We start from the raw sequence: 15983 nt of genomic DNA on the forward strand, positions 1-15983 counted from the left end.
CTCTCTCTCCCGTCTCTCGTGAAGCCGTTCCTGGCACATCGGGAGGCTAATTAACACCGCCTATGATTAATTTGATTAAAATGAGCCTTCTTTAGTGCGTATCGGAGGAAATTGAATCCAATTTATAAAGGACGCTGCATAACCTATGCTGGACTAATTACAACCACTAAATGCATGACAACCGCAGGGAGAACGGAGCGCGACGCATTAAGATCCCGCGAGGCCCCGGGGCACCTGCCTGTTTGGAGGCCCCCCTTTGCTGCAATTTTGAGATATAATGTGCAAATAATGGGAAATTATGTCACAAATGTGAGAAATGTTTGTGTATTACGAGAATCAACGAACCATGCGAATAATACATTTGAGTAATACAACACTCGCAAAGATTAATGATTAAATCTAACATTTTTCCCAAAATGGAAGCAGGGGTGTAAAGTGTGTCAGATGCTTTAGGGTAAGCTGTGCCAGTGTGAACCTGCTGAACATTTTTAAGTGGGACCAAACTTCCTTCCTTTCAAAGAAAATAAGACATTTTCTTTACTGAGGAGCTACATCAGGAACAGAGTCTGGAGAACTGCAACATTTCATATTTCCCTACAACCAAAAACATCAGCTAAAATGTAGAATAATGCCATAATCTGTTCAAGAAATAATCTTTTTATAAACTCCCCTCCCCCTCTTCTTTTGTTAATGTTTAAAACATAATAACTGCAAACAAACAAATACATAAATCAAACTGAACATATTTTGAATATTAAACTTTATATGGCTGGTTTTATTTACGGATATATTTAAGAAAGTGTAAATAATAGCTGGTAAGTATAGAAAAATAAAATAAAAAATAAAAGGCAACAGTGCATTTTTATGTTGTATAATTTTGAATATTGCACGTCTCATGCCTAGTTTACAGATATTTAAGAAAAGGTGAATAATGACAAGAAAAAACCACAACTTTGAAACATAATAGCACATTGTCATATTGTATTTTTAATATAATAAAAAAAATTAAAAAATGAATATTAAACTTTTCATGCTTCGTTTACAGATACCTTTAAGAAAATATGAAAAATTTAAATTAAATTAAAATTAAACTTTGAAACATAATAGTGCATTCTTATATTGTATTTTTAATATAATATAATATAATATAATATAATATAATATAATATAATAAACTGTGAATAATGAAATAAAAACATTGAAACATAATAACAATGGATATATTGCATTTCTAAGATAGATAGAGATAGATAGATAATATAATATAATATAATATTCAATATTATAATCAATTTACAAGGCAATATATTCTCTTCTCAATCCAGTTGTCAGCTGATGTTTTCAAAAATAATGCATACATTTTTTCTTCTTTTACCAGAGACAACAATCAGCGCTCACCCCGTCTCTGCAGGTAAAAGGTGTCCTGGTAACATCAAAATTGGTTATTATGACTGGGACTGACCTGCGACCATGGAGTTCTGAGCGGCTGACTGCTCCAGAAGCACCATATGCTGGAGGAGTGTGTTGTGTGCCGAGCCGCTCTCCCGCTCTAAGGAGGAGGCAGTCAGGTAAGACGGCAGGTGGGCTCCTGGCATGAACGGAGTGGTTATGGGTATTCCTGGCACTGCCATTCTGTCACCATCCTGCTGGCCAGATGCCATCTATGTGAAGAGAGAGAGAGAGAGAGAGAGAGAGAGAGAGAGAGAGAGAGAGAGAGAGAGAGAGAGAGAGAGAGAGAGAGAGAGAGAGAGAGAGAGAGAGAGAGAGAGAGAGATCATAAGCCAAAAAGAATCCAGGGCAAAGAAGAGAGGACATTCCCCCATAAATAATTCTTGTGTGAGGATATTGCTTGCGTCAGTAAGCTGTGGTCAGCCATTGTCTTTCAAAAGACTCTTTTTGAAATGCCACTGGTGCTGAAAAGCCACATGTGGCAACCTGACGGTCCAGACAATGGAGTCTCTATGAGCGCACGCAAGAGGGCAGGCCCCCCGATGGAGAAAAAGAAAGATGGACTCACGCTGGAAGGGCCGGTGGCTGGCAGGCCCAGGGTGATGTTGGGAAGGGAGGGCGATGTGTACAGAGACAGCTGGCTAACAGGACCCTCTCTGCCGGCGAGTCTGTGTGCCAAAGATGGCTGGAACGACACACACACACACACAAACATATGCACAGATAAATAAACCCCACCGATAAAAACAAACAGCTCTGTCTGGTCGCTCTCCGGACCCCTGCGGGACGCGTCTACAGAAGGAGACTGTCGACGTCTGAAAAACATGCATGGAAACAGCCAGGAAAATTGCAGGACACTTCCCAAAGCAACATGACAAGTGTGACCACCAATAAAACTGAGCTAAGACTAAAAAGTAAAGAGATTTACAGGTCCATTTAAGAATACACCAATAAGCCAAAAGAGAGATGCCATGTCTTGCAGATATATCATTCTTATTAAGAGGCTTTAGGAACAATGAAGGAAAGTGTTAAAAAAAAAAAAAAAACGGTGGCAAAGTTACCATGACACATTCATTTGTATAATAATGCTACTATAATTTCTAGTTATTTTTTATCTATTTATAAAGTATATATAAATATGAATGAATGTGATTATATTTAAATATATGTATATATATATTTTTTTTATTATCATCATATGAATATAAATCTATATCATATGAATAATATGAAAAAGAAATTAATGATTCAGTTTATGATTGTATTTATTTTAAAATGATTTATTAGCTTTTTATCAACTTACGAACACCCTGGCAAACCCCAGTTTGAGAAAGTTTCCCATGCTAAAAACTTTACTCACTGCAAACGTCTACATGCTATCGTGATCTTAACCAGTTGTGGTCACCCAAAAACTACAGCTGGTGAAGTATACCGTGCTCTGTACCTCCATTGGACTGTTGGAGATGGATCCAGCGATGCCGTTCTCATTGGTAATGTTGTTTGAACTGTTGTTGGGTGAACTTGGACCGGAACCAGGAGCACTGCTACATGCCGATTCTGAGGGAAAATGGGTGTGGAAAAACGCGCTTAATTTGGTGTCAGTCAAATCTGCACGGATGTCGGAATCATGGCCTAGCAGTCAGGTCATTGATCTGTGGTGAGCATGCAGGAGACACAACTTACCCACTCTTCTGCCAATCATTTTTTGACATGTCTCTACTTTCACTATGAATAAAACATGAACTATGTTCTAGATGGATGCTCTCACCTGCCATGTCCAGAGAGCGTTTCTTTGCAGTGGTGACCTGCCCATCCTTCCGCCGAAGCAACGGGCTACTCCTGCGCTCCGTAACTTTCTGCTTCAGCCTGGATCGTAGCTTCAGGTTAGGCTCAGATGCTAATGGGAAACAGAAAGAGGACAGTCATTAAAATAAAGCAAGAACAGGATAGATATTTAATCCTGCAACAGTGCTTTCAAGTAGCAGGATGTGTGACATTACAACTAAATAGAGAACACACACTTAGGTTTTGTTCCAAAACTTTCTTTTTGTAAACTGTATACCTTTCCTTAGAATCGGGCCTAAAGCCATCCCATCACCTATTACGACTAGAAATGTTTCTCAGTGGAGAATTGGGATGTTTTGGTCTGATTTTAATTCATTCATTTTATGTATGAATTAATGTATGTATTTAAATTTGTAATTATTTAATCATATATATTTTTTCTAATTCATTCTAATTCATAAAGCATTCTATACTGAAAAGTGTGGATGAAAAATAGATAAAACATTGATTATTTTACATAGTATTTGTGTACAAGATACTTTATGCTTAAGCTCACTATTTGTATATACTGTACAATTTACTGCTTGACACAAAGTTTTTTAAATCAGTCATTGGTATGTATGTATGTACAGGTGTGTATGCACGTATGCATTTATGGATGGATGGATGGAAAACTTAAAAATCCTGATTCTCCACTGAGAAAGATTTCTGCTCATAAGCAGAGAAAAGATGGCTTCAGGACTGATTCTGCGAAATACAACTGTTAAAAAAAGCAAGTAGTTTGAAACTAGCTTGACCTGAACCAAGCAACTAATTAATCCTTACAAAAGAGGCCATCTCTGGTCACTCATTATGTTTGTGAATTCAGATTCCAGTTGAAAAACAATGGTGCAATCCAGCATTTGAACAACTTCCAGCCTGGCACAGCAACTTGCCCAAAAGTTTAATCAAGTCTGTCTAAGTGTAAACACTGTAAATGAATACCCTTGGTTCCGAGTGCTTTCAGTCAAACAGTTTGCAAACACATGCTCTTGGGAGTGCGACGTAGCGTGTCAGAACAGGCCTGCCACTGAGGCCACGCACAGGCCTGGCCAGCAATTAATAAAATGAAAGCTCACCGAGAGGGTCATGCCTATTTGAAGCTGTCATCCAGGCACGGACGTTTCTCCCATTAGCCACGGATGACATTTTCACCTGCTCACATACTCCAACAAAGACCTCTCAATCCCTCTCTTGCCCCAATTGTGCTTTGGCGCTTGATCCTTGCTTCGTTTGTGACCCATTGTCAAAATATGCATGGCCCAGAAATGAGAGCACGCAAAGTTCATTAGGACCAATGCACTCAATAGTAATTTAGAACATAACCTTATCTGCAGACACTAACAAAAGCCATGAATAAACCTGTCAAAGTGTTCAAATCATACACACAAATCTGCCCTGGGTGTTAAGGGGCACGCTTTTCCAGCCATTGAAAAGATTTTTTGTAATATTGCAAAAAAAGAAAATGCTTTTTTTTCATACACCATTTAATACCCGAAGTATTTAAGCATAAACCTAACAATTTCTTTAAGCATTTCTGCTTAAAACAGGAAACTAAATGGGCTAAGAAACTAAAACTTATCTGGGTAAAACTTATATTAAATGTTGTACAAGATCATATTATTTGATGCAATAGCAAGAAGTTATATATATAGAGAGGCAGTAACTAAAAATATATATTAAAAAAATCGGATGAGAAAATAATCCATCTTACAAAAATAAAACAACGCAAATATTACAAAATCTGACATTAAAAAGTGTATCAATCACTCATTTTCTAAAGTAACAGTGTCCAACAGCGAAACCAGCAGGGAAAGTTACAGCAGGACGCTGCGACTCTCTTGCCTCCCCTGAGCCCATTGACTTTTAACAGACCCCCTAAAGTGTGAGCTGGGTTTGGAGGGGGGTAATTGAGAATGAATGGGGGAAAGTCACGTAAGAGTATGCTCTGCTATTAATGGCAGCATGGCAGACATCGTGCTATGACTGGATATGATTGGTTTTGATTGGATATGATCGGTTTTGATTGGATTTGATTGGTTTGTGCGATAAATCCTGCCTCATTTCGGTGCGCTTTCGCAAATAGGTCTGACTGAAAAACATTATGGGTGTTAATGGGAAGACTATTAAAAAGTAAACAAACAACTCAACCACATATCACTGCTTTGTCACGTAAAACCAAACTTGAAATGGCCTGAAAACATGATGACTGTGTTTTTTTTAAGTGAGCAATCAGTTTGCTGAAATCAAAGTTAGGCCTAGTGTTTGTGACCAGTGTTTATCGAGCTTGATGACTGATGATCTAAAAAATAAGTTGACCATAAAAAGAACAGCTGAACATTAGTTCACAAATAAAATATATTGTTTAAATTGTTGCTTCCCTAAAAATAAAATTGTATTTGGTTTGGTTTGGCAGAAAAATATGATTATTTCTTCTTCTTTTTTTGTATATGAAATGCTGCTTGACTGCTACTGGGTTCGAAAAAACTCATGCAAGTAATGTTGAACTATTAATGATGCTTATAAAAGTTAACAGTGCAATGTTTCTGCACTGCTTCACAGAACATAAATAAACATCAGAATTAATGAATATCTTTTAAATACCCAAAATAATATGATTAACACAGAGAGCACTAACATATTCCAGCAATAGAGTAAAGCAAATGATACTGAAAATGGTGCAACTGCATGCACATATTCTGCACGTTTTGGTGTTAAATGTTGGCTAAAACATAACATTCGTTACTTCCTACGGTTTCTAATGAGTCATAACACGTTTTTACAGATGGGTTCAAATGAATGTTCAATGTAAAAACCTATGCCACCGCCACTAATAGGCAGATGTTGAGGAAGCAAAGGTTCCATCACTTCTTCTCTCAAGAGCACTCAGTTCAGAAAAGCCAATCTTGTGGTTATACTTATCAAACTAGGTAGATATGAGGATGGCACTTCTGGTAAGTGGTAGGAAACATTCCCAGACATCTATGTTAAAGAAAGCTAGGCATGCTGCCATTAATGCCCTGCATTAGCAAGGGTGGAGAAACAGGAGCAGTAATAAAGACAGGAGTAAATTTAACATTAGCCTTGTTCGGCTTACCATGTGTCAATCTTATGCCATCTGGCTTATAATAAAAAGTAGAAACAAAACTTTTACAATTACAAAACTTTTCACCGCAAGTGAGCAACTGAGCAACCCTGCAAAGCTAGATTCAATTTTGTTTAGTCGCGCATTTAAATTGAGATTCAAAACCCAACAGCCATTGATCTACGAACTGAGTAAATGATGAAACAAACACTGTACAAACTACATCTCAGGCTGTACAGCTTCAGTTTGACCACTTGATGAACTGTAATAGTTTTAGCATGAAATATAGGCCATAGTAGGCAGCTGTAAAGGGAATGGATGAGCTCTCTCACTGACAGCAAAGAGGACTCGAGGCCCTTGACTCTCACCTGCCTCTTCTAAAAACTGTTGAGATGGCAGAACCGCATGCGAGTGTGTCTGTTCCAGAACTCTGACACGTCCGCTGCAGTGGCCCGTGATATTTGCTGATGTTACACACTCGCACACGTCTGCTTCAGACTCAACTCTTGAAGGGTGACGGTGACCCTACCGGGCAGTTTGATAATGCTAAGATTGAGAACTATTTTCACAAAGTCAAGATCAACATCAAGGTTGTAACATGGTTGTAAAGTCACCATGAAATCAAAATCGACAAGTCTTGTTTTTTTATTTTTTATTACAGTATTTAAAATAAATAAATTATCTATAAACATGATTTTTTTTAACCCAGCATGTACCCTCATGATCTTTAATCAAATTAACTTAATTAACCCTTCCTTTTGCAGCTATATCTCTTCTCTTCTCTGATGACGTGTTTACTGGCACGAGGGCGGGACAACCTGTCACTCACATGAGATCGACCAATAGCAAACCACAACCATCCAATCAATTCCCGATGGACAAAATCAAGCCCTGCCCGACAATTTTTTCTTGTTCTGCTTTACTAAGATATACATCACAATAGGGAAGAAAAAACGATTGCGATTTCCGTTTCAAATTTAACCAAAGTACAGAAAAAGCACTAGGGATGCAGATATTAAAATCAATAAGCCAATATTTCTTTTCATTTTATGGCCGAAAAAACAGGTGACCAAAATAAAATAAAAATTCTACAATATTTTGTAAATTTAAAATTTAGACCTAAAAATGTTACAAGCTAATTTAAGCATCAAACAATTATAAATCTTTGAAATTTGCTAAATATTACATTTAACAGTGTCGATAAATTACGTTAGATGGCAACAAATGTAACAGAGTAAATGCAAAAATCGGCAAAATGACAAGCTGATGCCTTAAATCTCAGAACATGAAATACAAGAGACGATTTTGAAGGTACATTTTCATGACGATGGTGATTGCTGAAGAGATCTGGAGGAGTTATCAGTCTGATAAGAGCATGCAGGCAGTGTGTTAGCTAGGACAAGTTGTCAACAGAGCCGACAGGAAATGACATGCAGAAGTCATCACCCTACAGCTATTAAAAAAGCACTTAGATCCAGATAAGAGAAATGAGCTCTTAGGAGGCAAACAGAAGTCGTGTGGAGTGGACATCATGTTCAGGGCAGGGCATGGATACTCATTAGCGGTAGACAAGGCCGTTTTAAGTCTAAGCATTTTAAGTAGTCTAAGTCTTAAACAAGATTATTATTTTCTAGCAGGAGAATATACCCCCATATAGAGTGGATTCAGACTAATTTCAACGCCTGCGATTGACCATTGTGTTCACGCGCTCAACAAACATGTCTGTGATTGGCTACAGTGCTCAATGCTGCAAAAATACATTGTAAATAGAAACCTTTGATGGTCTACACAGAGCGCTCACACAAATACACACGGGAGCGTTTGAAAGCAGCCGCTTATCAGCGGGATATCATCAGTACTCTTTACTACAGAAAACCTGGTATTGTTACGCTTTTAAAATCGAATAAATATCGATTTGGCACAGAACGCTAGTTGGCCATCTTCCTCAAGCGCTTACATGATACGTACTTATCAGCTTTTGGTAGACTCGAAAATGAACTATTATCCAAGAAACACGGTAAACCAGAGACCTGTGCACTCTTCCGTCCAGAGGTCGCATTAGACTTTCTCATTTTCCGTCATTTTGACGGACAGGGTCGTGAAAATTCCGTCATAATCTATTATTACACCATCATTTTAATTTTCATATTTTCATAACTTTTTTTATTATTATTTTTTTTATTTAGGAAGAGATGAACAGAGACTTTTCATGTTCAACACCACATGAAGAAGATGAAGGTTTGTTTTTCCGCAGTGACAGCGGAGGCCACTAAGGGGCCGTTTAACGACAACATTTTCAACTAAAAAGGGAAAACTTTATGCGTTTCGGCCGTTCATTTACACAACAAGAGTGTTTTGGGAGCCTGAACACGCTAACATTTACAAATGGGTTTCAAAGTGCACGTTTTTGAAAATTAAATGCTGTTATTGTCTTTTGTAAACTACAAAAAAGCAAATTTGTGAAAACGGTGATGTCATGGGCATGCGTATTACGCGTTCAGTCTACAGGCACATAGTTTTTCTTCACAAAGTGACATCGCCAACTACTGGCCTGCCATGTTTTCAATTGTTTTCGCAAATCCGTGTTTTGACAACATTATCGTCTGTACACGAAAAACGGAAAGTAATAACTTTTCAGTTTTTAGTACATCGTTGTCATGTAAACTTAATCTAAAACAACAATGAACAATACAATATATTAAAAAAATTAAATTCCGATTGTAATACGAACAAACCGTAAAAAAATGAACTGAACTAAACTCAATCGAAGCTCTGTATCTTCCTGATCTCAAATCTTCCTCCAGGTCCACATCGACTTAAACTGGATGCTCGCCCGTGTGTAATCTAACACATCAAGGGAGACTAATGCAGAGGCAACTCATTAGATTTTGCATCTTTGCCTCTGACTGATGACTTCTCATGGCAGTTTTAATTTTGTTCTGGAGGCAGAACTCTGTTGCCATACTGGAGCGCACACGCCACCAACTGGACAGGGGTGGGAATTACAGTTACATGTTAGAATACATCACCCTCAGTGTAATCTGTCAAAATGACGGACGGCCTTCAAATTTTTCCATCACTGCTAAAAAAAACTAAAAAACAGTCAATGACGGAAAATATTCGGTTGACGCGACATCTGCTTCTGTCCTTTACTGCTGTTCACCAGCCTGAATCCCAGCTGTTATTAGCAGGTATTAGGTCACAAATTGCAACCTCCAGGCTGATTAGTGTAATTGTGTTTAAAGCTCAAGCTCAATTCCTTCCAGATTTCTCCATCCTCGGCTTTCTAATTCTGTACATTCCCTAGTGAAAATTGACGTGTCAACATAAATGTGAAGAGCACTTCAATGTAACCTGCAGGCGATTCATATGGAGTACAAATGAGAAGTGCAACGGCAATGCTTTGTGCAACGTCTCAAACTCATTTTCTGCAAAAGTGTCCTATTTCTGATCAAATTAGAGCAAGTACAACTTGCGTTTCACAAAGTGAGGCATAACAGACAGTCATCTACTCACTGCCCCAAGGCGGTTAAGAGCAAATCATATTTTGAGCCAGGAACAAACACTTTGTACATGACATGTAAAAGAATGAGTCACACAGCAAAAGAGTCACAGTTGCTGCAAGCCTGCTCTGCGCAAAAAGTCAGCTCTGTGACCTTCCTGCCTGCTCGAACACGTTCAGAAGAGAGGACGCATGAATGAAACAAAAGAGCTCTCGCTGAGTCACATACTTACAGGATACATTCACACCTAGCGAGGAGAGAAAGGAAGAACGCGTCACTGCTGAAGAATGTTACTTTAAAAAGTAACATGCTACAATATTGCATTACTTTTTAAGTTATTTTTCCTCTACTTTTTACATTTTTTTTTTAATCCCCATCTCACATTCACAAGAAACAATGTAAAGCATCACAAATCCGAATGTTACATTTCTGACAAAAAGTTGCAAAAAAAATTTGTTTTTGTTTTTAAAGATTTTAATTCTGTTGTATAATCATCAGAAACAAGACAAGGCCAGTGCTTATGACCAAGTTTATGATGAAGACACACAGTGTTATTTTTGGCTGCTTCATACAAAAAAAATGGGAAATTAACATTATTTATTTGAAAGTGTAAAATTTGTGTATTTAACAACTATTGTTATTTTATGCATTACATGTAAAAGTAATGTTACTTATTTGAAAAATTACCTGATATTGTTTCCATTTAATAAGTGAATTAGTGGAAAAATCTGATTATATAAGTTAGTGGAAACAATCTGAATACATAATTACTTGTTTGAAAAAGTAACTGATACTGTGAAAATTATGTGAAAAATCTGATTACATAACGTAACTTCTTTTAAAGAACATAAACTGATATTGTGTAAACTAAAGCAATGAAAACATTTCTTTGTGAAAAAATCTGACTGTGAACAAAAATCTTATTACATAAAATGTCACTTTGGAAAAAATGTAATTTGTGTAAATGATTAAGTGAAAAAAATGTTTTTAACAAGCAATTGATATTGTTAAAATTTAAAGAACAATGTATTGGTGCATGAAAAATCTGAATAAATTAAATGTTATTTGAAAAAGTTACTGATATTGTGTACATTTCATCTGCAAGGAATTACTTTCTGTGTGAAAACATCCGATTATGTGTAAACAAGAAAAAAAGAAAAAAGATAAGGCTACATAAAACAATTTGAAAAAGTAACAGATATTGTGTAAATTTAATAAGCAACATATTACTTAAAAAAAAAAAAAAAAAATCTAAATACATGATACATTACTGTTTGAAAATGTTACTTACACGGTGTACAGCAACGTATTTCTTGTGGGTTGAAAATCTGATTACATATGTATTTAAAAAAACTGACATTAGATTAGATGTTAGATTGGGGGGAAAAAAATCTGATTATGTAACATGCATTTCTTGTTTGAACAAAATAACTATAAAAGCAACACTCGTTAGTTAAAAAAGCTCTTTGATCACACAACCTCTAACGTATTACCCCCCAAAACACTGGTCACCACTATTAGAAAATCATGACATACATACAGACGAGTAACCATCTTTGCACCATTCATGGCACTGGACATCTTGCAGACTTCACTGTCCTAAAACAACATCACACTTCCTGCAGCTGCCAACAGCCAAGGTTCCAGATGTCGGACGGTTAGGTGAGACGTGAGAAAACAGACTCTGGCCTGTCCTGAGAGGGGCGGTATGGAGGGAAAGAGAGCGTCAAACAGTTCTGGTTAAGGCCTGGGCCACCCTCCTTCTCCATATCCCCACTGCAGGAATGCACTCTGCCAGCCAGAGCAAACTGAGGTTTATCTACAGCGGGAGGACTGGAATCGACTCGCAAACGAGCCTTACCGCAAACTCAATCATCAGAACTAAACAAAGAACATTTCACAGTTTGACGTTCAGACCATCAGATCCTCTTTCCCGAAGTTCCACCGCCTGTATCATCCTGCTGCTTTCCCAGGTTAACAGCTCGCATGGGAAATATAACCATGAAAGAACGTCAAAGAGGTTGTGCCACTCACGGATAATGAAAACAATGATCTGTGGGAACACTGGATCCTATCAAACCAAACAGTGGGTTGCTACAGTGAAATCAGGGGCCAATATTGACACTCGCCGAGAGCCAAATGTGACCGGTAACTTGTCAACATCTAAACTATGAGAATGATTATAAGAAGATTAGATTATTTGCTTAAGTGACACACAAAAAAAAAAAAGTCAGATGAATGAATAAATGTAAATGCAATTAAAATGAAACACTGAAATAGTTTATTAAAGAAAACATGCATCTTCTAACAACTATTCCTTGCGTTGTTTGTTTGTCTAGGACGGCTTTTTTTCCCTCCTGACCCCCATGTGGCAACACATATGATGAAATATTCATCACATCAAGCCAAAAAATAAATAAAATAATCAGTTGTCTATGAAAGGTGCAGTTTCATGGCACCAAAAAAATTAAAAATAAATACATTTTATATATATATATATATTGCTAAGGCATCATTTATCATTTTTGTTTAGTTGAAGCAATACAATAATAAACTTAATAAAAGCTTGCATATTATTATTTTTTTTTATATGCATATTTTTGTTCAACTTAATTTAAAATGAATGCAGAATTTTTTAATTAAATTAAATTAAATTAAATTAAATTAAATTAAATTAAATTAAATTAAATTAAATTAAATTAAATTAAATTAAATTAAAATATATATATATATATTTGGAATATTTGGAACCTGCACATTGTCTCAGTTCACCTGCAATTTGGCAGGTGGGGCAAAAAGTTCATTTCGGACTCTGAGTGCAGTGAACGTCAATTGTCATCTTAATGCCGACCCAGAGGTCATAAAGGTTTCTGTACAGTTGGACACTTTGCTTTAAGTAGCAGGAGATGCATTCACCTTCCATCCGCAGTTACGACTGTAATGCACCCGTAACACCTCCCCCCCCCCCAGGCCTGCACTGTAATTACGCAGGTCTCACCGGGGCTCTGTGTGTGCTAAAGGCCCAGGGCAGGTTGTACTGCGGGTCCCTGACAGGCCCATTTCCAGTGTGATTAATGAGCACAGAGGCCTTACGCTACCTAAACCAGCCCAAAGTGAGTCTGCATAGGAATTGCCCTTGAGTGCTCTCCTGCAGCAGAGAGGGAGGGGGTACAAGTTCTTTAACACACACCGTCTGGAGCCCTGATAGTGAAGACAGCGATGCTGAAGCAGGGGGGGCACAGGACCAATGCCAGCCCACAGACACTGGAGCCCTTCTTAATACACAGCAGATGCCACAGAGAATGTCTATACCTAACCCTCCGCCTTTTCTCAGAAGCAGAAAACTTTCCAGAATGTTCTGCAAGGTGTGAAGGACAAGAGTCTTCAGTGTTAGCCAGGAAATCTGGACAATGTTACCTGGACAGATCTGTTTGTGAAGGTGGATCTCACAAAAAATTGTAAAGAACACGTCCTGGTCATGTTTCAAAAGTAAAATAAAATAAAATAGTACCATTTATTTTTTTTCAAGACAATTCAGCACATTTATTTTAAATTGTACTTTTAAATTGTAACTAAATACGTAAAATTTGGTAAATGTTGAAGTTCATTACAGTACAATTAAAAGGTATACATTACTGCAGTATTTGTTGTACTAAATTTGCTAATTCTATTTTAATTATATTCAAATTTAATTGTCATAGAAAAAAATTTCAATAAATTGTGAATACTGTTATATGCAAAGATCTTAATGGTCTTAAAAGAGGTATCATTTATGCAAAACACATTTTTAACATATTTATTTTTGCATTATTGCTTTGAATTTTGGATTTGTTTCACCCTTTTTAAGTTAACTACAACTGTTAACATTTTTGTTAATTGAAATAAAGCTGAAATAAACTAAAATAAATATTAGACGAAAAACCTAAACTTATTTCAGTTGGTTGCCAAGAAACATTTCAAATTTTTAATTTAATTTTAAGTTGAAGCACTATAATTATAAACTGGAAATAATAATAAAAAATAAAAAAAAATATTTATAATAATATGTAATATTTAAAAAAGAACAAAAACTAATAAAAATTTAAAAAAGCACATTATAAAAGCAAATTAAAACTAAAAATATAAAAACAAAAGCTAATTTACAATATGAATAAAACTATAAAAGTATATAAATAATTCTAAAATAACACTTTTCAGAAAGGTTTGACTATATTAATTGTTTGCTAAGTTTTGCAGCCATTGAAGTTGAACTTCACAATCTTGTACAGTTGTGTGTGGGTGTGAGAAAAAGGCTTCTGCATCTGAAGGAGGGTTTCCACAAGCGTCAATGGAAGCAAAGGTCACAGAGGTTGTTCCACGTGTTTTGGAACAAGTTCTAAACAAGTAAACCTGAACTGGCCTAGGCAACCCTAGTGAAAGTCTGACAGGCCAGGACACATTAGGAAGAAGGGGGTTAGTTTTACAGTACCTGTCTTGCGGAGCGGGAAGTCATCTTTGGGGTCGTACATTCCCAGCAACTGGTGGTTGTAAGTGGAAATCCCTGTCTGAGGTGGTGAGCTCTGGTCCAGGGAGCTGTGCTGGGTTTTCCTGTGGAACAAATCACAAACACTCATGAGAGCAAGCATAGGTACTCAAATATGTGCATTTCAAGACATTTCCACACACAGCTGCTCTCCATTCCCAGCACTAGGACGGTTTCTGCCAAGTAACGGGAATGCAAACTCAGATCACCCATAATGCCTCAGTGCAGCCTATGAGAGGGGGGCGGGGCATTATTGTGTTCACAAATTAACATGCTCACACATTCACACTTCAAAACATCAGTGGCAGGCTATCAAAGCCCTTCAAAAATGAAAGAGATTAGCTCCTCCTTAACAGGAAAAACAACTGCACTGGGGCGTCTAAGGTCAGCTGGCATCACCACAGACCCAAGAACTGAATCTGTCTATCGTCAGCTCATCTCAAACAGACCAGGAGCGCCAATCATCTGGTTTAATAGTCCACAGAGGCTACAGAAATACCTCACTTCTGATCAATCCTAGTGCAAATGTTGTAATCAGTATTGTGGATGTCTGACATGAAGAAGCTATTGGCTTAAACATACAGCAACATTAAAAACTTTGAATTTACTTATTTAAGAAAGAAAGAAATCAATGTTTATTCAGCAAGGATGCATGAAATTGATAAGAAATTGATAATGTTACAAAAGATTTAAGTTTTAAATAAATTATGTTCTTTTAAACTTTCTTTTCATCAAATAATCCTGAAAAAATGCATCATGGTTTCTACAAAAATATAAAACAGCAATACCTGTTTTCAACATTGATAATAATACGAAATGTTTCTTGAGCAGCAAATCAGCATATTAAATGGTTCTCTGAAGGATCATGTGACTCTGAAGACTGGAGTAATGAAGCTGACAATTCAGCTTTGCATCACAGGAATAAATTACATATTAAAATATATTAAAATAGAAAACAGTTATTTTAAATTGTAGTAATATTTCAAATTTGTACTGTTTTTACAGTTACAAATAAACCGCCTCCGTGAGTATGATCTTTTTAGATACAGAAGTATCAGAAGTACAGAAGTATGTGAATGCAAAAGCCTGGAACATTTCTTTCAAAAGGAACATTCTCTTCCCATTTTCCTAGCCTCACAGATGAGGAGCGTGAAAGGTGGGCTTGATGGAGTGAGTTTTTCATTCCCATATTCACACACACACACACACACACACTGATACACTGCCTCCTCTTCCCCGTTATCTTCCACACATGAGAAGTGCCCAATCAAAACTTGTTCAAATTTTTCACGAATGCATAGATGACAGACAGATCTACATCTTTTGTGTGTTGAAGAGGGAAAACAAAACTGTCAATCAATCAAAACAGAAACTTATATAACATGCTTTTATTTTGGAATACTGCTGCAAGCAAAAACTACAGGGATATTCAGTCTGAAGTTTGGCATCAACTTCATGTAGAATGTGCATCTTTAGCCGTTTTCTGCCATTAAGATCCGCTGCAGATGATCTGATCACAACTGGTCAACGTAAAATACAGGTGTGAACACGCCCAAACCAGTATTCAATCACTCAGAGGTACTCATATTCAGACTACCGT

The 15983-nt window shown here is 36.9% G+C and overlaps 1 protein-coding gene across 3 annotated transcripts in view; it reads right to left on the minus strand.

The window, feature by feature from the left end:
• hdac4 (histone deacetylase 4) overlaps positions 1-15983 on the minus strand; it is a 198459-nt gene that overhangs the window by 67969 nt on the left and 114507 nt on the right. For 2 of the 3 annotated variants that reach the window (XM_082174626.1, XM_082174628.1), the window contains 5 exons: positions 14330-14448; positions 3218-3346; positions 2882-3006; positions 2018-2134; positions 1463-1661 (listed from right to left, as the gene is read on the minus strand). In XM_082174626.1, the coding sequence (XP_082030752.1) occupies positions 1463-1661; positions 2018-2134; positions 2882-3006; positions 3218-3346; positions 14330-14448 (689 nt within the window). The remainder of the gene's footprint in view (positions 1-1462; positions 1662-2017; positions 2135-2881; positions 3007-3217; positions 3347-14329; positions 14449-15983) is intronic. The other variant, XM_082174627.1, reaches the window with a different exon arrangement.

The sequence above is a fragment of the Leuciscus leuciscus genome (assembly GCF_965113295.1).
Source record: "Leuciscus leuciscus genome assembly, chromosome: 7".
NCBI lineage: Eukaryota > Metazoa > Chordata > Actinopteri > Cypriniformes > Leuciscidae > Leuciscus > Leuciscus leuciscus.